The sequence below is a fragment of the Podarcis erhardii genome (genome assembly GCF_964252035.2).
Source record: "Podarcis erhardii genome assembly, chromosome: 13".
Lineage (NCBI taxonomy): Eukaryota > Metazoa > Chordata > Lepidosauria > Squamata > Lacertidae > Podarcis > Podarcis erhardii.
In genome coordinates, this window is record NC_138502.1 from 41614621 (window position 1) to 41635349 (window position 20729).

Sequence of the window (20729 nt, forward strand, 5' to 3'; positions counted from 1 at the left end):
TCTGTGTCTCCTGAAAGCTCCCGCTCCCTGGACTCTGACGAAGTGCAGCTGCTCAACAGAGAAGCTGTCCGTACGTTCCTGTCTCTCCCCCCTCCCCTGAAAGCAGACCCCGACATTATTATTATTATTATTATTGACTTAATATGGGGTCCTGCTGGATCAGAACAAAGGCCTATCTTTTTATGATTTTTAACCACCCGTGCTGCTCCAGCAGTGGCACAACATTTGCTTATATCATTTGAGTGTCTGAAAGTGTGAGACATGGGTAAGAAAGGTTTCAACAGGTATGGAAAGTTCTCCTTTTGAGAAACTGTTTCAGAGAAAATCTTCTGTCAAGCACAGGTTTTCGGGTCTCACATGTGGGTAGAAACACCACAAGTTGCAAAAGGTGCACAGGGCATTTTCATGGGCCATGAGGAAGGTCAGCACAGAGTTTTATTGCCCGATTCTGACACAGTGATTCTTACTAGGAATGTAGAATGCACTACACGACAGGAGAGAGAGGTTCTCCACAGTTTCCCCATCAATGCCAACACAGATGTAGATTCTGACATTGAGAGTGACACTGAAAGCACCACGGAAAGTTCTAGTACAGATGACACTGTTGGGCATCCTGAAGCCAACCAAATGCCCATGGAAAGCCCCCAAAAGGCATTCTCCCCACATGCCATTCTCACCATGTAGGAAGAATACTGCCTTCTGAAAGTCCATGAATTTGTCCAATCTTCTTTTCATGGAATCATAGAATAGTAGACCCAAGGGTCATCCAGCCCAGCCGCCCGGCAATGCAGGAATCTCAGCTAAAGGATCCTTTTAAAGCCATCCAAGCTGGTGGCTGGCACTACATCTTTTAGGAATGAAGTCCATTATGTGAAGTACTTTTGTCTGCCCTGAATCTTCCAGGGTTCAGTGTAATGGTTGTAAGGGGTTACTTGTACGTAAGTTGCCTTCAGTTTTGGTTAGATGGCCTGGCCAACCATGCTTTGGCTGACAGCTCACACTCCGTGGCCGGTCAGTCACTTGCAGAATCCGTCAGTGGGCGTTTCTTGAACCTCTTCCAGCATAAGAGCTGTTTGACGCCAAGTCTCCTCCTACTCTCCCTGCGCGGAACCCGTCTGCGCAAGTAAGGGGAAGGCAGAAGCGTGTCCGCGCTCTCCCCTCTCGTTCTGATGTCAGTTCCCTGACATTCAGCTTCAGTGGATGGCAATGGGTTCCAGCATGAGATGGAAAAGCGAGACAGAGAAAGCTTCTCTCTGCCTGATTTCTCCGCACCATGCCTTATCTTGCACCGCATGTACTACAAAGGCAGGACCGAGTCATGAGGTGTACAGTTTCAACAATGCAACGCGTGGAATATATGTATATTTAAAAATCCTAGAACTTACCCTTAAGCCTGTTATTCAATAAGTCAGTGTACATGTCAAAAGCTTTTGCAGCTGCTCTATGCTGGAAAGATATGGAGGGGAAGGAGTTAGATTTTTAGAATTAGAATAAACTTAGGAAAACCAATCTATTAATCTGGAAAAATAACAGAAGCAAGTGCGGAATAAATAATGTTACAACTGTACCTTCACCATTCCTCTGATCATTGTACAATACGAATGTGCATTTTTTTCTGGCATTAGGTTAAATATTCTTTCAGCATTATTGTTCTCCCTGTTAATTGGAAAACATTACTTGTATCAACGTGATTTATATCAATATACTTTTGCACCTTCTCAAAAGAATGCACACTGCGATTTATTTTTTTTGTAAGCCATATCAGTTTTTTATTAAAATCCAAACTTAGTTGGATTGCACCCATTGTTGCGCAACATACAATATGACCTTAAAATCAGGAACTGCAAAGACTATACATTTCAGGCAACATGGGTAAAAATCTGCAAATACATGGCACCAAATCTGCAAATTTATACACCATGGCACAGAGGGTCAATCAAGTATGAGTATAGACATGTTTCTGCTGCTCTACCATGTACCTGAGGACATGAAATGGCTGTCCTGCTGTACACTCAGTAGACACATTTTTATGAGTACAGTGGTGCCTCGCAAGACGAAATTAATTCGTTTCACAAGTTTTTTCTTCTTGCGAGTTTTTCGTCTTGCGAAGCACGGTTTCCCATAGGAATGCATTGAAAATCAATTAATGCGTTCCTAGGGAGACCGCCTTCAGACCAGGTCCGGGGACAGTCTGCCCCCGGACCTCTTCTGAAGGCTGGCGGGGGGGGGGGGAGAGAAGGACTTTTCTCCCCACCGCCAGCCTTCAGAACAGCCTTCTGAATGTTGGCGGTGGGAAGAAAAGCCCTTCTCCCGCCGCCAGCCTTCAGAAGAGTTCCTGCAGGGCTGCCTAGGCTGCTGATAGCAGCCTGCTGCCCGGTGCGAGGGACGCTCTGAAGCAGAGCGCCCCTCGCGCGGGGCAGACATCTGCAGCTTGGGGAGCCCTGCAGGACTTACCCGCAGGGCTCTCCAAGCTGCAGATAGGGACAGCAGGCTGCTATCCGCAGCTTGGAGAGCCCTGCGGGGAACTCTTCTGAAGGCTGGCAGGGGAGAAGGGCTTTTCTTCCTACCGCCAGCCTTCAGAACAGCCTTCTGAATGTTGGCGGTGGGGAGGAAAAACCCTCCTCCCACCGCAAGCCCCGGGAACAGAGGAGAGGCGCTGCGCGCCTTCTCCTCTGTTCCCGGACCTCCCACCGCAAGCCTTCAGGATAGGTCCGGGAACAGAGGAGAAGGCGCGCTGCGCTTCCCCGTTGTCCCCGGAGATTTCCCTATGGGCTTTCGTCTTGCGAAGCAAGCCCATAGGGAAATTCGTCTTGCGAAGCCGCTAAAAAATCGGAAAACCCTTTCGTCTTGCGGGTTTTTCGTTTAGCGAGGCATTCGTCTTGCGGGGCACCACTGTATATGCCAAACAGTCTTTCACAATTCCCCTAGAAAAGTATCCTTAACATTCAGCTATCACATCTGCACCTCTAGGGCATTTCAGAAATGTTATACATGTTCTTTTTAAATGTCTGCTCACATTTTGGTCACAGTTCCGTGCATCAGAATTGCATCTGATTGCTTGGAAATCAAAAAGACGTTTGCAAAACTTGATGAATCGTAGCATGAATTTTATAGTTTTTACTTGCTATGGATTTTCCAATTTAAATGAAGTTGTATTGTTCCCACGCCATGGGATCTTTGGATAAAGGGAAGACTATAAGCATTTTAAATAAATAAAATTGAGAATTTACTCTGAGGATTAAACGGTACACCATGCTTATACTCAGCTACCTACCACTATGTGGTCTGAATATTCCTTGCCCCACAATTAATCTTTTTTTAAAAGGGCTAAACAGCATAGAAAACATATTCTGGAGTACCTAATAAGAGTACAGATGAAAATATAACAAGGAACTGGTGTCATTTTTCATACCGCCACTTAAGCCAACGGTTCCCATTCTGCCAGTTTCTCCTTTTTTTCCTTTCTTCTGAAGCTTCCTCCTGTAACAAGATTTCCAGGATCAGTCTTACTAGCATGCCAGAATCACCTCTGCAATCAAAAGCTTAAAGGTAAAGGTAAAGGGACCATTAGGTCCAGTCGTGGCCGACTCTGGGGTTGCGGCGCTCATCTCGCTTTATTGGCCGAGGGAGCCGGGGTACAGCTTCCAAGTCATGTGGCCAGCATGACTAAGCCGCTTCTGGCGAACCAGAGCAGCGCACGGAAACGCTGTTTACCTTCCCACCGGAGCGGTACCTATTTATCTACTTGCACTTCGATGTGCTTTCGAACTACTAGGGGGGCAGGAGCTGGGACCGACCAACGGGAGCTCACCCCGTCGCGGTGATTCGAACCACCAACCTTCTCATCGGCAAGCCCTAGGCTCTGTGGTTTAACCCACAGCGCCACCTGCGTCCCTTACCAAAAGCTTAGAAAGCATTTTATCTAAGTTAACATGCAGGACTGGCACAAATCAGACAGCTACATATCTTCACAGCAGTTTTAATATTCCCCCCTCAAGTGAAAGTTGGCAGGAGTTCCTATGGAAATGTGTGAAAAGGTGGGCGCTTTCTTCCCTCTCAAGCACTCCATCTCTGAGATCACAGACACATCACAGTAATTTAGAAATACCTTGATCTTATTTCAAGTCCTATTTTCTATTATATACCGTATTTTTCGCTCCATACGACACACTTTTTTCCTCCTAAAAAGTAAGGGGAAATGTCTGTGCGTCGTATGGAGCGAATGTGTGGTCGATCGCTGGCTCCCTTTCTAGGCCCGCCCCCTTGCCCAGGCCTCCATTGCCGAATGTTCTGCAGACGAAGGCTGTTTGTTTCCCCAGCGACATGTGACTGGCTGATTAGATTATCTGTCTTTAAGCTGTAGAAATGGCTCCCTTTCCTTTCCTAAAGAAGCTGCAGAACTGTGAGTTGAACCCCATAAAAACTTTGAGCTGTTCCTCAAAAAAGGGGTCCCCCCCTTTGCACTAGAAGCTGCACAACTTTGAGCTGATCCTCAAAAACGGGGCTTTCCCCTTTACCAAAGAAGCTGCACAACTTTGAGTTGATCCTCAAAAAAAGGGGGTTTTCCCCTTTGCAAAGGAAGCTGCACAACTGTAAGCTGATCCCCCAAAAAACGGGGCTTTCCCCCTTTCCCCCTCTAAAAACTAGGTGCATCTTATGGATCGAAAAACACGATACTATCTGGGTGAAACAACATCCACCCTCTACCATGCTTGCTTACCAGTTGTTCCAAATTGCTGTTATTTTCAGTAGAGTTCAGCTGATCAGGTTCTCTATCACCATAAAAACATAGGAGATCAAGAAGGCTGTTTGATGTCTCCAGAGATACAGAAGTTCCTGCAGATGGGGGGAGGGGAAGTAAAGTGGAAGCCAGGATTCTAGCTAGCTCACATGTGCATTTACATCACTTGGCGCTCAATGTCTTTGAGCAGAACGTGTGAACTGTCTTTATGGACAAGTATCAATTTTTTTTTTTTGTATCAGGCCATATAATGTCCTGTGATGTAACAGCTGCAAATACGATGCAGTTATCAATATATGGACATGTATGTGAACTATTCTTCAGGGCGTGATTTTGGTAATAATGCTCAATATAAAATCTAAGCAGTTCACGTAAGAATAAAAGTACAGCAACGTTTAAAAAATGCCCTAAATCAGTAATCACTTTTAAATGCCTCTTATGGATCTACCCAAGATTTCCTGGACTCTTAACTTTCTTTTGCCTTGTACAGTGCTCAGTTTTATTTGTGACATCCAGTCGTGTTGCGTTTTTATCTCATGTTAAATCTAGCTGTTAGGAAATTTTATTGAATATTCAATATTTTATTGAATATTGTTATGTAAACCACTTAAGAGATTACAGTGGTACCTCGGGTTACATACGCTTCAGGTTACAGACTCCGCAAACCCAGAAATAGTACCTCGGGTTGAGAACTTTGCTTCAGGATGAGAACAGAAATTGTGCTCCAGCAGCGCGGCAGCAGCAGGAGGCCCCATTAGCTAAAGTGGTGCTTCAGGTTAAGAACAGTTTCAGGTTAAGAACAGACCTCCGGAACGAATTAAGTACTTAACCCGAGGTACCACTTATTATATTAAGCAGTACAGTGGTGCCCCGCAAGACGAACGCCTCGCAAGACGGAAAACCTGCTAGACGAAAGGGTTTTCCGTTTTGGAGGCGCTTCGCAAAATGAATTTCCCTATGGGCTTGCTTCGCAAGACGAAATATCTTGCGAGCTCCTGCGGGTTCCCCCCCTTCCCCCCCCTTTTCCTAAGCCGCTAAGCCGCTTATCAGCTGATCCGCTAAAAGCCGCTAAACCGCTAATAGCGCTAATCCGCTAAGCTGTCAATGGGCTTGCTTCGCAAGACGAAAAAACCGCTATACGAAGAGCCTCACGGAACGGATTAATTTTGTCTTGCGAGGCACCACTGTATAATCTTTGTTTATAAAACGGAGAAACATGCATTTCCACCTAATTATCAGATGGAACTGCATCTCTGCTGCAGAATCTTCTATGAGTCAGAGCTTCCTCCCTGGGCTGTTGGAGCTGACTCTCGTAGGTTTCAGCTCTGGTGGCTGATGGAGAAACTGTGAAGGTCTGAACAAGCTGCCTCCCTTCCTCCTCAGTTCTCAGATGGTGTAACAAATGAATTAGCCTTTTTGTCATACCTAGTGTTTTGGAGAATTTTTAGCAGAGAATATTTCTACACCTCAGTATAGGAAACACCAACCACATTTCATAACAGCTTCAGCCAAGTGCTCTAAGTAATTTCACAGTGCAATCCTATGGAGTTCAGTAGGCCCTTCTGCCAAGAAGGGTGTATAGGGTTGTAGCTTTAGCTAGTACCTGCTTGCATGAGTTGATCATACATGTCCACCGAAGCTTTTAGTTTTCTGAAACAGATCTGATGCTTAAGTGCATCCTCACCCACTTCTTCAAGTTGCAGTGGTAATTTTTCTGGCATGAGACACTAAAATAAGGGGGAAAGAAGGCAATTGTTTTCAGATGATCTAAAGAAAAGGGAATTCATAAGTGTTTCCTCTAGTGTCTAATAAGCATTTCTTTGGATCTACAACAAAATCTGTGACAAATCCACTCCACCTTCCACAAACACCAGCCCCTGGTCTGTCTTGAAAAAAATGGAGGAATGATTGTGCCCTTTATTCCCTTTTAATTTGCTTTGTTTTCCGTTTAAGTCCAGATTAGCATTTATAGCCAACACAGCAATACAGTGGTACCTCCGGAGCTCCGGTCGGATCCTGAGGAATTCGCAACCAGAGGTTCCTGTTTTGCACATGCATGCAGCGCAGTAGAGAAGAAGAAGAGTTTGGATTTGATATCCGCTTTATCATTACCCTAAGGAGTCTCAAAGCCGCTAACAATCTCCTTTCCCTTCCTCCCCCACAACAAACATGCTGTGAGTTGAGTGAGGCTGAGAGACTTAAGGGAAGTGTGACTAGCCCAAGGTCACCCAGCAGCTGCATGTGGAGGAGCGGGGATGCGAACCCAGTTCACCAGATTATGAATCTACCATGTAGAGCGCTTCTGCACATGCGTGCATGGCGAAACCCGGAAAAATACTTCCAGGTTTGCCGCGTTCGCATCCTGAAGGATATGCAACCAGAGGTGTTCGTATCCAGAGGTACCACTGCACTTGATGAGGCAAAGTGTGTGCATGATTCTCTCTATCGTACCCCTGTCACAACTCATAGAAAAAGGTTTGTCTACGCAGGATGCTTCTACAGCAGATTGAAGTTCAAGACAATGGAATAATTTTACGAAATGCTCAGAGGACACAGACGTTTCTCTTAGCAACAAAGAATTAATGTGTATGATAATAAAAACACAAGGCTTACCGGTACATGAGGTTCAGCTATGTCAATCTCAAAAAGATTAGGATGTTTGTCAAGAATATATCTGGCTGCATTTTCCCCAGATTCTTTTGATAAGGAAAATAAACGCTAGAAAAAGAATGTATCCATATTATTTTCTTTACTAAAAGTAGAAGTTACAATTCACGATACTGCAGTTTCATAAAACCTACCAAAGGGCCTCTGAATCAAATATTTAGTCCTTTTTCTCTCATATTCTTACTACCATCAAGTCAATTTTCCATTTTAAAGCTTTTACTATCACATTTCAATCATTACATATATTGTTTTTCCAGGAAGCAGCAGTGAGGTGCTGCTGGTGTTTTTTGCAAAAGCAAAAGAAAGCACCTCTCTTTTTCTCCCTAGAAACCAGGGACAGTCAGTTTAATATGAGCAGGGCTTTTGATAAAAACAAGTGGTGTTGCTCAATTTATTTATGGGGGGGGGGGCGCTTGCCACTAGGTCTTGAACCCTGTGTCAGGGAATTTCTTTTACATTTGACAATAATGTTAAGAAAGAGTCCGTATGAGAAATGGGTTGGGTGCAGGGGGGAGAGAAGTGATAAATATTTCTAGGTAGGGAATTTAAAAAGAGCAGCCTCCCCAGTGCTGCAACACAAAAGCAGTAATTCTGGTTCTGTACCCAGTGAAGCTAGTAGTGATGTATGGAAGTGAGAGTGGACCATAAAGAAGACTGATCGCCGAAGAATTGACGCTTTTGAATTATGGTGCTGGAGGAGACTCTTGAGAGTCCCATGGACTGCAAGAAGATCAAACCTCTCCATTCTGAAGGAAATCAGCCCTGAGTGCTCACTGGAAGGACAGATCCTGAAGCTGAGGCTCCAATAATTTGGCCACCTCATGAGAAGAGAAGACTCCCTGGAAAAGACCCTGATGTTGGGAAAGATGGATGGCACAAGGAGAAGGGGACGACAGAGGACGAGATGGTTGGATAGTGTTCTCGAAGCTACCAGCATGAGTTTGACCAAACTGCAGGAAGCAGTGGAAGACAGGAGTGCCTGGCATGCTCTGGTCCATGGGGTCACGAAGAGTCGGACACGACTAAACAACAACAACAACAACACCCAATGAAGCTGTCCTGTTACGTTCATGGGCTTCTACATGCACAATGAGACTTTCTCTCCCTCTTCTCTTCCCAAATCTGCTCCAGACAGTTGAGGGAAAACCCAGAACAGGTTGGGAGGAACGTGGAGAAAGTCCTATTGGACAGGCAGAAGTTCTTGTATTAATGGGGTGACTTTGGTGGATACAAGCCTCTGAAAATATATCACAGATGTTTAAGGAGTATGACTTAATACACAAATATTATATAGAATGTGCAGGACAGGCAGACAGGCTGTCTACTCCATGCACCTGAGGCCCCAAAACAACTTGTGCTATTTTGGGGTGGGGGAGTAATCTAAGAAGTGAACTGTCACAGAATTCAACACAAAACCAGCATTTCATCTTCAGACACAGCCCTAACAGTCCCCTTACTGTCAGTTTGGGTGATAAAACGGGAAGTCCCAACCCTAAAAAAACACTTACAAGAATGTAAGTAGCAACGGAACCTTCCATGCATACAAAAGTGCTTGTAACTGTGGACCAGTATACTAAACAATTTTTTCTAGCAAAAACAGTTTTAAGAGAGTTACTTACAAACTCAGTAGTGGTTCTAGGAATAAGATACGGGTCGTCTTGAAACATGTAGTTAGGAGCTGTGGGATCCTGAATAAAGGAGGAGGAAGCGTTTAAATTGTAGCTTTTGCACCGTGACAGATTCATCTTCCTGCATTGCTGAGGTTAAAAATCGTGTCTAAACATTTTGCTTTAACACACACCAAAAACCTCTTCAACCATACATTAACCATACATTCATTACACCAGAGGTTTTCAACCTTTTTGAGTCCACAGCTCCCTTGACCAACTATTCTTTCTGCGGCACCCCTGTGGGACTCGGGAGCCCAGTTATGTCACCCCTTGCCTGCAAAACTGGCAGCCTCTCACCCTTTTTTGAACATCCTGTGGAGTGTTCCCTCGGCCTCCTCCCCTCTCCTTAGGAGTCCTCTGGGCAGCTGCTTCTGCCGCCCCTGGTCTCTGAGCTGCCTCCCTGCCCCAAATAAAGATGCCTCCTCATACTGCCCCATAGGGGCCTGGGAAGCACCCCCTGGCCAGGCCCAGAGGCACCGTTCGCCTGCGGAGCTTGTAGCCAGGGCTGCTGCAACAAACAGATGTGAAAAGCCTTCGGGAGGCAGAGACGCAATAGAAAATCAGAGGAGGGAGTGAATGAAAGAAAGAGGGACAGAGGCCAGTATTGCCCACGGCACCCCTGACCATCATTCAAAGCACCCCAGGGTGCCATAAAACACTGTTTGAAAAGCACTGCATTACACTATTTTGGGTGCCTTATTCATCCATAAAAAATGCACCAATGCAGCAAGAATTTTTCCAGTTGGCACTATTCAAGGATTATCCTTGTATGCTGCTGTTACTGATTTTTGCAGGAGAGCAGAAAATACAGTGGCACCTCAGGTTACATACGCTTCAGGTTACAGACTCTGCTAATCCAGAAATAGTACCTCGGATTCAGAACTTTGCTTCAGGATGAGAACAGAAATTGCGTGGCGGGAGCGGGAGGCCCCATTAGCTAAAGTGGTGCTTCAGGTTAAGAACAGTTTCAGGTTAAGAACGGACCTCCGGAACAAATTAAGTACGTAACCAGAGGTACCACTGCATGAGCTCTTGTGTGCTCCAAGCACATCATTCTAAACTGGTGCAAAGGTCCATTTGAGATCACTTTTGCACTCTTGATCTCGAAATTACTTTGTTGGAATAATATGCTTACTTCAGTTTGGATAGAATAATATGCACACATCATGCCCTCTATCAGACAGTAGCATTAAAATCAATATTTGAAAACTTGGTGGGCGGCGGGGAGTGATTTTGCACTGTTGGGAGAGTTTTACATTGGGTGGGGGACGACCAAGCATTGTATCATTTCAAAAAAGCACTTACCCTCTTTACAGTTGATGCAAGAGCTTGAAGAACTGCTATCTTATCCCTAAATTTAAGAAAATTAAATATTCAGTTTTCAGTATATAACTTATCATACTAAAGTGTTTCCACTATGAAGTAGTGAAGCACAGCATATGTTCTGCAGTTCCAGAAGGTGGTGCCTCCTTGGCCTCTGCCCCATATTATCTTGTCCCCCCTGCTTTTTAGTATCTACAGTGGTGCCTCGCAAGACGAAAATAATCCGTTCCGCGAGTCTCTTCGTCTAGCAGTTTTTTCGTCTTGCGAAGCATCCCTATTAGCGGATTAGCGCTATTAGCGGCTTAGTGGCTATTAGTGGCTTAGAAAAAGGGGGGGGAAAGGGGAAAAACTCGCAAGACTCGCAACACGTTTTCGTCTTGCGAAGCGCCTCGAAAAACGGAAAACCCTTTCGTCTAGCGGGATTTTCGTCTTGCGGGGCACCACTCTATCTATGTCAGGGTTGGGGAATTTTTCTGACTCCACCGGCCATAACCTTTACAGACTCTGCCTTGTGAACCAAATGCAACAGATAGGCATGACTCTGTGAATCTTCCCCTTCCTCCAGCCCCCAATCTCAAGAGGCTTAAAAGAAGAACTGGAGGAGGCTCACAAAACCTTTTCCAAGGCACCTTGTGCTTTCCTTTTTTAGCCTCTGAAATCACAAACTAAAAGCGAGTAGGGGGCAGACTTGGGAAAGGTTTTGCAAGTCTCCTTCCGCTCCTCTTTTAAGACAGTGATGTCAGCTGAAGGGCAGATGGTCATGGTTTGCAGGGGGCAAATGGTCTTGCGGGCCAAATTGGGAACCCCTGGCAGGCCAAGATGGTCCCCATCCGTTTTACAATAGCACACTCTGGTCAGTGACCAAAATAAATCAATTCATTTTACAATAGCTATACTTGTTTCCTCTTAACTTCCAATCATAAGCGCTGCTTATTACCTTTGACTCCTTAAATGGTTTGGGAACAGGATACCTGTCAGGGAACTGCCATCGGAGCCAGAGGAGGAGGGAGGGCTCCAGAGGGATGCCGGAGAGCGTCCCAGGAGGGAGAGAGGCAGCCCATCTGCTGGGGAAGGAAATCAGCGTAGCACCAGTGGAGAAGGGGGGCAGATGGGGGAATCGGCGAGGTGGCTCCATGACTCCTCGCCGGAGACCAGCGGGGAGAGCACGGGTCCTCCGCTGCCCACACCCTCCCTGCGCAGAAGACTTCCGCGCAGGGAGAGTAGGCAGAGACTAGGCGTCAAAGAGCTTCTTTGCTGGAAGAAGTTCAAGAAACGCCCACTGACGGATTCTGCCAGCGATTGAGACAGCCACGGATGAGTGGCTGTCCGGACAGAATAGGGTTCACCCAGGTAACCCAGCCAGGTGTGGCGACGACTTACGCACAAGCAACACCTAGAACCATTACAATACCCAAGAGATTGTCTCCTCCCATACAATGTTCCCAACTTGTTAATACAGGGATGGGAATCTGTGGCTCTCCAGATATTGAAGGACTGCAACTTCCATCATTTTCTGGGCATGTGGCTGGGGAAAATGGAGCCCGGGTCCAACAGCAGCTGAAGATTCCTCATCCCTTCTTTAAATTTCTCAAATAAAGCATTAAACGAAACTACTCACCAGGTTTTCTTTCTTGGAAGAGAAATAATTCCTTCGTCAACTTTGAAAAGAACATTATTACAGCTACATTAGTAAAGGATACGCATACTTGAATAGACTGCAACTATGAAAGCTTTAATTCGGCAAACAGTTATTCATATGCATAGCCACTTTAGCTGAAACACTGCCTGTAACAAAATCAAACTTTCTACAAATAGCCTTATCCTAATTGCATTTACTCAGATAGAAGTCCAATTATTTTTAGTGAACACATTTCCCCACAGAAATAAGCTTTAAATCACACACTTTTCTCAAGGAAGCACAGTAAACTTTTCGCTATTGTGAAGCGTTGGTTTTATGAGCTCAAAATTAGTGACAAAAATACTTGTACCTTCAAGATTAGGTGATTTTTTCTGAAGGGCTGCATTTCCTGAGCAGGGCCTACGGAAATCAAATGCATCCATGAAACATGGATTCTTAAAACCACACACAGAGTCACTAACATTTTTGGACAAGTAGGCACATTTCAAATCTTCAGAGAGTGCTGGAGGTACCAGGCACAAAATGACTAGCATGAAGGGTGTGTAGCATAACACAAAACTACAGAGACAACCACTATGGGAAGTCAGCAATGTCTTGTTGGTCTTTATTATGGAGATGACTCTCTCTCTCTGAAACACAGAGACACACACAATGATCCTAGCAACAGGGAGCATTCCTCAGCACCCAGAAAAATATACAAGATATATTTTTCTCATTTCAGAAATCACTGGTAAAGTACCTGCACCTTATGCCCCATAACTTTCTTTCCAGGAGGGCTAGAGACTTGGTTCGAAGTTCTTACCGACATCAATTTTTGTATCGGCAAAAGTGTAGTGGATATTGCAGAGTTGGACTATATTAACCTCAGGGCTCCTTCCAACTCTGCAATTCTATTATTGTAATACAGTGGTACCTCAGGTTAAGTACTTAATTCGTTTTGGAGGTCCGTTCTTAACTTGAAACTGTTCTTAACCTGAAGCACCACTTTAGCTAATGGGGGCCTCCTGTTGCTGCCGCGCCGCCGAAGCACGATTTCTGTTCTCATCCTGAAGCAAAGTTCTTAACCAGACGTAATATTTCTGGGTTAGCGGAGTCTGTAACCTGAAGCGTATGTAACCCGAGGTACCACTGTACAAAGAAAGAGACCCCACCACAGAAAATACCCACACCTTTGAAGTTGCAGCAAAGAAATAAAATATCGTTCAACTGCCCACTTCCTCCGCCCCTTCTCAACCGCAAAGCTAGCTAGATATAGACGCACCTTCTCCCTGCGTCCTGACACTTAGGGTGGGGGTGGCCTTATTATTTCAACATCAGAGCATCTGCCTTGCACGCAGCAAGGTCCCAGGGGTGTCAATCCAGGGCATCTCCAGACAGAATCATAGAATCGGAAGGGACCCCAAGGGTCATCTAGTCCAACCCCCTTGCGATACAGGAAATCCCAACACACAATCCTGCAGCCAATGTGAAACCACACCAGACCCTGCTCAGGTGTGCAAATGCCCTAGCCTAGTAGTAGTTTTATTAATGGGTCACTAGGGGGGGCTAAAGGGACGCAGGTGGCACTGTGGGTTAAACCACAGAGCCTAGGGCTTGCGGATTGGAAGGTCAGCGGTTCGAATCCCCGCGACGGGGTGAGCTCCCGTTGCTCGGTCCCTTCTCCTGCCAACCTAGTAGTTCGAAAGCACGTCAAAGTGCAAGTAGATAAATAGGTACCACTCCGGGGGGAAGGTAAACGGCGTTTCCGTGCACTGCTCTGGTTCGCCAGAAGCAGCTTAGTCATACTGGCCACATGTCCCGGAAGCTTTACACCGGCTCCCTCGGCCAATAAAGCGAGATGAGCGCCGCAACCCCAGAGTCAGTCATGACTGGACCTAATGGTCAGGAGTCCCTTTACCTTTAGGGGGGCCAAGGACAGACTCCTGCCTGAAACCCTTGGAGAGCCGCTGCCTATCGGAGTAGTAGGCAACGCTGAGCTGCGCGGGCCACTGGTCCGATTCAGAATAATAAAACAGCTTCCTGCGCTCCTATGGGATTGTGGGCTTGAGCCCCACATTGGACAAAAAAATCCTGCATCACGGCGGGTTGGGCTAGATGACCATTAGGGTCCCTTCCGACTGTATGCTTCTGGAGCATGAGACTCTTAACCTCAAGGTTGCGGGTTCAAGCATCACTTTGGGCAACAAGAATCCTGCATCTCAGTGAGATGGGCTAGGTCAGTGTTTCCCAACCTTGGGTCTCCAGCTGTTCGAGGACTACAATTCCCATCATTCCTGACCACTGGTGTTGCTAGCTAGGGATGATGGGAGTTGTAGTCCAAAAACAGCTGGCGACCCAAGGTTGGGAAACACTGGGCTAGGTGACCATCAGGGTCCCTTCCGCCTGACACTCTTAACCCAGGCACCCCCAAACTCGGCCCTCCAGCTGTTTTGGGACTACAACTCCCATCATCCCTAGCTAACAGGACCAGTGGTCAGGGATGATGGGAACTGTAGTCCCAAAACAGCGGGAGGGCCGAGTTTGGGGGTGCCTGTCTTAACCTCAAGGTCGCGGGTTCGAGCCTCACGTTAGGCAAAAGGTTTCCTGCATCGCAGGGGGTTGGGCTGGATGACCACCAGGGTCCCTTCAGCCTCTACAATTCTATGAGGGGGCGCTGCGGCCTCTCCACCCTCCCCGGGCGCTTCGTCCTCGCCGTTGCTAGGGCGGCCTGTCCGTTGCCAAGGAGGCCTGCCCGCCTCCACTCCCACCCGCTGCCCGTTTGCTTCCCGCCCTCCGCGCCCTCGCCTCACCTGGCGCCCCTTCCCGCCCCCGAGCCCGGCTGGCCCGCGGGCGGCACCGGCCTACGGCGCGGAAAGGCCAGCCGCCTCAGGCACCGCGCCGCCATGTCCACGCTGCGCCGCCCTTCGCGGGGCGGAAAGGGAGGAGAAGCCGGGGAGGAAGTGGCGCTTGGCTCCTGCTCCTCCTCCATCTCCTCCTCCCCTCTTCACACGTGCGGCCCTCGCCCTCAGGCTCTTTCCCGTGTCTCTCCTCCTCCTCCTCCTCCTCCTCCTCGCAGGGGCGGCGGGCGGCGACCCCTCTTCCCGGGGCCATGGCGGCGGCGAAGGAGGCGCCGTGGCGGCGGCTGACGGGCCTGTCGTTCGGGATGTACACGGAGGAGGAGATACGGTACGCCCCGCGGCTGGGTAGCAAGACTGTTAAGAGAGTTGGAAAGGGGCCCCCGAGGGTCATCTAGGCCGACCCCCTGCGAGGCAGGATACTTTTTTTGCCCAACGTGGGTCTCGAACCTGCGAGCCTGAGATTGAGAGTCAAGGGTTGTAGATGCACACGTGCTACGCGTGATCTTAGCCGAAAGGCCGAGAAGCGAGGATTGGAGGGGACCACGAGGGTCATCTAATAAATAATAATAATAATAATAATAATAATAATATTTTATTTATACCCCGCCCTCCCAGCCAAGATCTACTCCAATCCCCCCGCGATGCAGGAATTGTGTGCCCAACAACATGCTCAACTATGGGGTGCTTAGTAGCGTATCTGACTCTTTTTGCGCGGTGCTTTTGGGGACCCCGCTCCCCCTTTGCTTATTCTAGATCACTTTGTTTGTGCCACTGCAGATGTGCCAACAGAGCTGTTGGTGGAGATATAGGCATTCTTTGAATGTGGTGTTGTTTAGTCGTTTAGTCGTGTCCGACTCTTCGTGACCCCATGGACCAGAGCACGCCAGGCACTCCTGTCTTCCACTGCCTCCCGCAGTTTGGTCAAACTCATGTTCGTAGCTTTGAGAACACTGTCCAACCATCTCGTCCTCTGTCGTCCCCTTCTCCTTGTGCCCTCAGTCTTTCCCAACATCAGGGTCTTTTCCAGGGAGTCTTCTCTTCTCATGAGGTGGCCAAAGTATTGGAGCCTCAGCTTCACGATCTGTCCTTCCAGTGAGCACTCAGGGCTGATTTCCTTCAGAATGGATAGGTGTGATCTTCTTGCAGTCCATGGGACTCTCAAGAGTCTCCTCCAGCACCAGAATTCAAAAGCATCAATTCTTTGGTGACCAACCTCCTTTATGGTCCAGCTCTCGCTTCCATACATCACTACTGGGAAAACCATAGCCTTAACTATACGGACCTTTGTTGGCAAAGTGATGTCTCTGCTTTTTAAGATGCTGTCTAGGTTTGTCATTGCCTTTCTCCCAAGAAGCAGGCGTCTTTTAATTTTGTGACTGCTGTCACCATCTCTGAATGTAGTGCAAGCCAATTCACTTGGGGAAAACGTGTAACATAATTTGTGTACAATACTACTCAGCTATGGGAGAGGTACCCGTTAAAAAAATTCTCGCCTATACAGTTGTGCTTCTGTTAACAGCATGTATATATATATGTATACAAGGATGTAAAAATGGGCTGTTAAAATTCATATTCCCCTGCTCCGTTTACATCTTGGACCTCCTTTCTAGGTGTCAGAGTTTGTTGCATCAGCAAACAGTAAAACGTTGTTCCGGAAATGTTGCCTGCACTGAGGCAATTGAAGAATAGTTCTATGTCACATATCTTGTTGTGGTCTTCCAGCTGGGAGTGCTCCAGTAAAAAAAGACTATTGAATTAACAATCTTCTCTGTGCAAGCAGAATTCCACTAGTGCAATGGGTCTTCTCCTTCCTCTCCTACCCCCTGTACCCTCAAAATCCGCTCCAGAGAGTTGGGGGACAGCAATGTGTGATACAACCCAAAATCATTGATAGCCGTTCTTATGGGTAAAAAGGTTTGATACGAGGCAAAACTAGTACCATTTGCAAAACCACAAACATGTAGTGAGAACTCTTTACCCTCTCTCCTAACTTCACGATTAAAAAAAGTTAGTTGTTATCTCATGGAGTTCAGGGAAATGCAATCCAAAAATGGCTTTGATGCTACATATCTAACTTTGTTTTTGTGCATAGGAATCTGAGTGTAAAATCTATAACCAACCCACTTTTTCTGGATAATGCGGGTACTCCGTCACCAAATGGACTGTACGATTTGTCTTTGGGGCCAACTGACAACAAAGAAGTGTGTGCTACTTGCACGCAGGACTTCAACAACTGCCCAGGTCATCTGGGTCACATAGAACTGCCCCTCACTGTCTACAATCCTCTCTTTTTTGATGTAAGTATATTCATGACATTCCTGATTTCTCATATTCTAGATCCTATGGGGTGGGTGGTTGTGCTGCTTCAGTGTTGTAGTTACCGCAGTCTGGAGAATAAATGTATGGTGTGAACACTTCACATTGGTTAATTACCGTATTTTTCGCTCTATAGGACGCACATTTTCCCCTCCAAAAATTAAGGGTTGCCTTCACTGAAGCCTCTGGAATGTGGCGGGAGCTCCTGCTGTGCTCCGGAGGCTTTGCGTTCCTTTTGCTGAAGCCTGGAGAGCGAGAGGGGTCGGTGCGCACAGACCCCTCTCACTCTCCAGGCTTCAAAGATAGCTGCCTCCAGAGCTCCCACTGCGCTCCGGAGGCTTCGGGTTCCTTTCATTGAAGAGTAGGTGCCCCTTCAGCTAAGCGGGAGGAGAAATGGAAGGGGCTCCGTTTCTCCTGCCACTTCGCTGAAGGGGCGCTGTGCAGAGAGGGGGAGATTTCCCCCCCTTGTTCTCCCCCTCTAAAACAAGGTGCGTCCTATGGTCAGGTGCGTCCTATAGAGCGAAAAATACGGTGTAGTGTTCTACCTTTCCGGGTTTTTGGAAGGATTTTAACAAGATTAAATATGAAAAGCGCTTTGAAACGTTAATGAAATATTTAGTAGTGTGATAATAAACTATTTTATCTTCTTCAGAAATTATTCCTTTTGATACGAGGTTCGTGCTTGAGCTGTGGCCACCTGACCTGTCCACGGGCTGTGATTCATTTACTGCTTAACCAGCTGAAGCTTCTGGAAGTAGGGTTGCTTCAAGCAGCCCATGATCTTGAGGCCGTCCTAAGCAGGGTAAGTTTGGCTCCTCTTGGTTTTTGTCTGAGAGCATTCAACATGTTTCTAATTCAATCTTTATTTTAGTTTTTAGATGACAATGCAGACGTACCAGGTGCAGATGTGGAAGAAGTGCTGAGTTTGCACACAAAGGAATTGCTCCAAAATAACCAATGCCGAGAACATGGTGCACATGTAAGTAAGACGAAACCGTATTATAGACCACTATTTATGGTGCTTTGAATAAGCAATCTGCTCTTGCTTCCATGTCTGAGGTAAAGGTAAAGGAACCCCTAACCATTAGGTCCAGTTGTGGCCGGCTCTGGGGTTGCGGCGCTCATCTCGCTTTATTGGCCGAGGGAGCCGTTGTGCAGCTTCCGGGTCATGTGGCCAGCATGACTAAGCCGCTTCTGGCGAACCAGAGCAGTGCACAGAAATGCCGTTTACCTTCCCGCCGGAGCAGTACCTATTTATCTACTTGCACTTTGACGTGCTTTCGAACTGCTAGGTTGGCAGGAGCAGGGACCAAGCAACGGGAGCTCACCCCGTCGCGGGGATTCGAACCGCCGACCTTTTGATCAGCAAGTCCTGGGCTCTGTGGTTTAACCCACAGTACCACCCGCGTCCCTTTCCATTTTTGAGACAAGCTTGCAATTCCTCTTTATTAAAGTGCCTACCGTTTTGAGGTTATCTTAGAGTAAACACTTTTCTGGACTAGTTCTTGAAAAATTTGCAGTGGCAGATTTACTCACATTATGTTAAATATGAAATGAAATTAATGAAAGCATTGCTTTTTTTTCTAACTTCCTACATCACATAGTAATGCAACATAATAGCCGGCTAACAACTGTAGGAGAACATATCTTGTTGCTTGTTTAAAGAAAATTAGCTTTTAGTAGAAGCCAAAGTGAATTTTGGATTACTATATCTGTTCCTCCTATTAACTCAGGTCTGGTTTTCCATACCATTATCTCTTGAATAACTTTCAGACCATAAGATCACAACATATTAAAGTGAAATATAGTTCATCTGAATTCTTATGCACACTTACCTGGCACTTGCAAAGGATTTCATTGTTAGTAGGGCAGGTGAACAGACACTTGGGCTAAATCACTACAAACCTACAGGTAAGGATATACAAATTTGATGTTGCAGGGGCTAAGTTGCTTAGCTAACAATCAGTCAAATGGTATCCTTGGATAAAATGATGAGGAAGGGGATAGTGAACACAAGAACTACTGTTTTTGTAATATATCTGTAGTCAAATTGAGAAGATGTTGACCTCCCAATCTGGACAGCCTAGATCAGGCATGAACTCTGCAAAAATGATATACCTGGGAGACAAAATGTTGACAACAGGAAAAAAGGCACCTTGGGTCCATTGACAGACCAGTGCATCAAAGAGAATTTAGTATATACTAAGTGTACTATGTGGCTAGTCTTAGTCTACTCAAGTAATGTCTGAGTATGCGTCAGTGCAATACATTTTTATCCATCCTAGTCTTGTATTACCGTATAAGACTAGGGTGGTTTTATTTTTACTAAAAAAATAGGTTTACAATTGGGGCTCGTCTTATACACGGGTAGTGCTGAGAGGTGTTTTCTTAATTTTCTTCGAAAAATAGTCTTATACACGGAAAAATACGGTATATTCTGGGCTCAGCATTTCAAACAATGAAAGGAGTCTGCATAAAAATTGTTTGGATCAATGTACTTGAGTGTAGTGACTATGAAATGTCGAAACTTTTTTTAACCCAAGAACAAAAATGTTTAGTACAGTGGTACCTCAGGTTACAGACGCTTCAGGTTACAGACTTTTCAGGTTACAGACTCCGCTAACCCAGAAATAAAACCTTGGGTTAAGAACTTTGCTTCAGGATGAGAACAGAAATCGTGCTCCGGCAGCGCGGTGGCAGCAGGACGCCCCATTAGCTAAAGTGGTGCTTCAGGTTAAGAACAGTTTCAGGTTAAGAATGGACCTCCGGAACGAATTAAGTACTTAACCCGAGGTACCACTGTAATGGGATGTATTTTATGTGTTTTGAAACTTTTAAGTGCAATGAAATAAGAAAACTTGTCCAGCCAAATATAATGTGTGAACCAGGTGATCACAGGTATGGTCAGTAACCATTCTGTTACGATGGTTAGAATCATTGTTGCAATTGCACTAAATGGCTGGGACCATGATGGTCAAATTCTACGTTATGTTTGTGGAAGACTGCCACCACCTACATGAATGATGAATGTTTGAATTGAAAGTGATTAATATGTAGGCTACTGGGAGTTGTGCAAGCCAACAGTGAATTATGTAGCTGTTATTTCTTCCCTTTTAGGTAAAAAACGTATGCGAGTATAGAAGTAAACTTATCTCCCAGTTTTGGAAATTGCACATGGGTTCAAAGAGATGTCCAAACTGCAAGTAAGTATATCCATTTGATCAGAACAGTGGCGTAGCGTGGGGGGGTGCAGGGGGGGGCGGCCGCACCGGGCGCAACATCTGGGGGGGTGCGCTCGCCGCCTCCGGAGTTGCCAAAGCGCCTCGGGCGCAGGCTGTAGCAGAGCCCCATGTCTCGCGGAACCGACGAGCTGTGCGCACGTCCGGGCTGAAGGCGTCCGGCAGGCAGCGGCTCTCAGCGCTCGCTGCGGTCCCCGCGCATCAGGGCCACGGAGGGCGCGCCAGGCAGCCCCTCCTCACAGCCCCACCGCCGCCGCCGCCGCTGCTGCTGCAGCTGCTGGGCCATGTTGCATTTTC

At 46.6% G+C, this 20729-nt stretch overlaps 2 protein-coding genes across 2 annotated transcripts in view; one reads left to right on the forward strand and one right to left on the reverse strand.

Annotated features, from left to right (window-relative positions):
• Nucleotides 1-15023, reverse strand: part of PTCD3 (pentatricopeptide repeat domain 3) — a 28826-nt gene extending 13803 nt beyond the window's left edge. Inside the window, exons 1-11 of the mRNA XM_081837849.1 lie at nt 14830-15023; nt 12390-12439; nt 12020-12059; nt 10384-10429; nt 9028-9096; nt 7355-7459; nt 6345-6468; nt 4721-4836; nt 3413-3480; nt 1569-1656; nt 1386-1446 (exon numbers count right to left, since the gene is read on the reverse strand). Of these exons, the coding sequence (XP_081693975.1) occupies nt 1386-1446; nt 1569-1656; nt 3413-3480; nt 4721-4836; nt 6345-6468; nt 7355-7459; nt 9028-9096; nt 10384-10429; nt 12020-12059; nt 12390-12439; nt 14830-15008 (946 nt within the window). The 5' untranslated portion in view covers nt 15009-15023. The remainder of the gene's footprint in view (nt 1-1385; nt 1447-1568; nt 1657-3412; nt 3481-4720; nt 4837-6344; nt 6469-7354; nt 7460-9027; nt 9097-10383; nt 10430-12019; nt 12060-12389; nt 12440-14829) is intronic.
• POLR1A (RNA polymerase I subunit A) overlaps nt 15021-20729 on the forward strand; it is a 41194-nt gene continuing 35485 nt past the window's right edge. Inside the window, exons 1-5 of the mRNA XM_081837588.1 lie at nt 15021-15205; nt 16970-17174; nt 17846-17995; nt 18065-18172; nt 20311-20396. Coding sequence (XP_081693714.1) covers nt 15129-15205; nt 16970-17174; nt 17846-17995; nt 18065-18172; nt 20311-20396 — 626 coding nt within the window. The 5' untranslated portion in view covers nt 15021-15128. The remainder of the gene's footprint in view (nt 15206-16969; nt 17175-17845; nt 17996-18064; nt 18173-20310; nt 20397-20729) is intronic.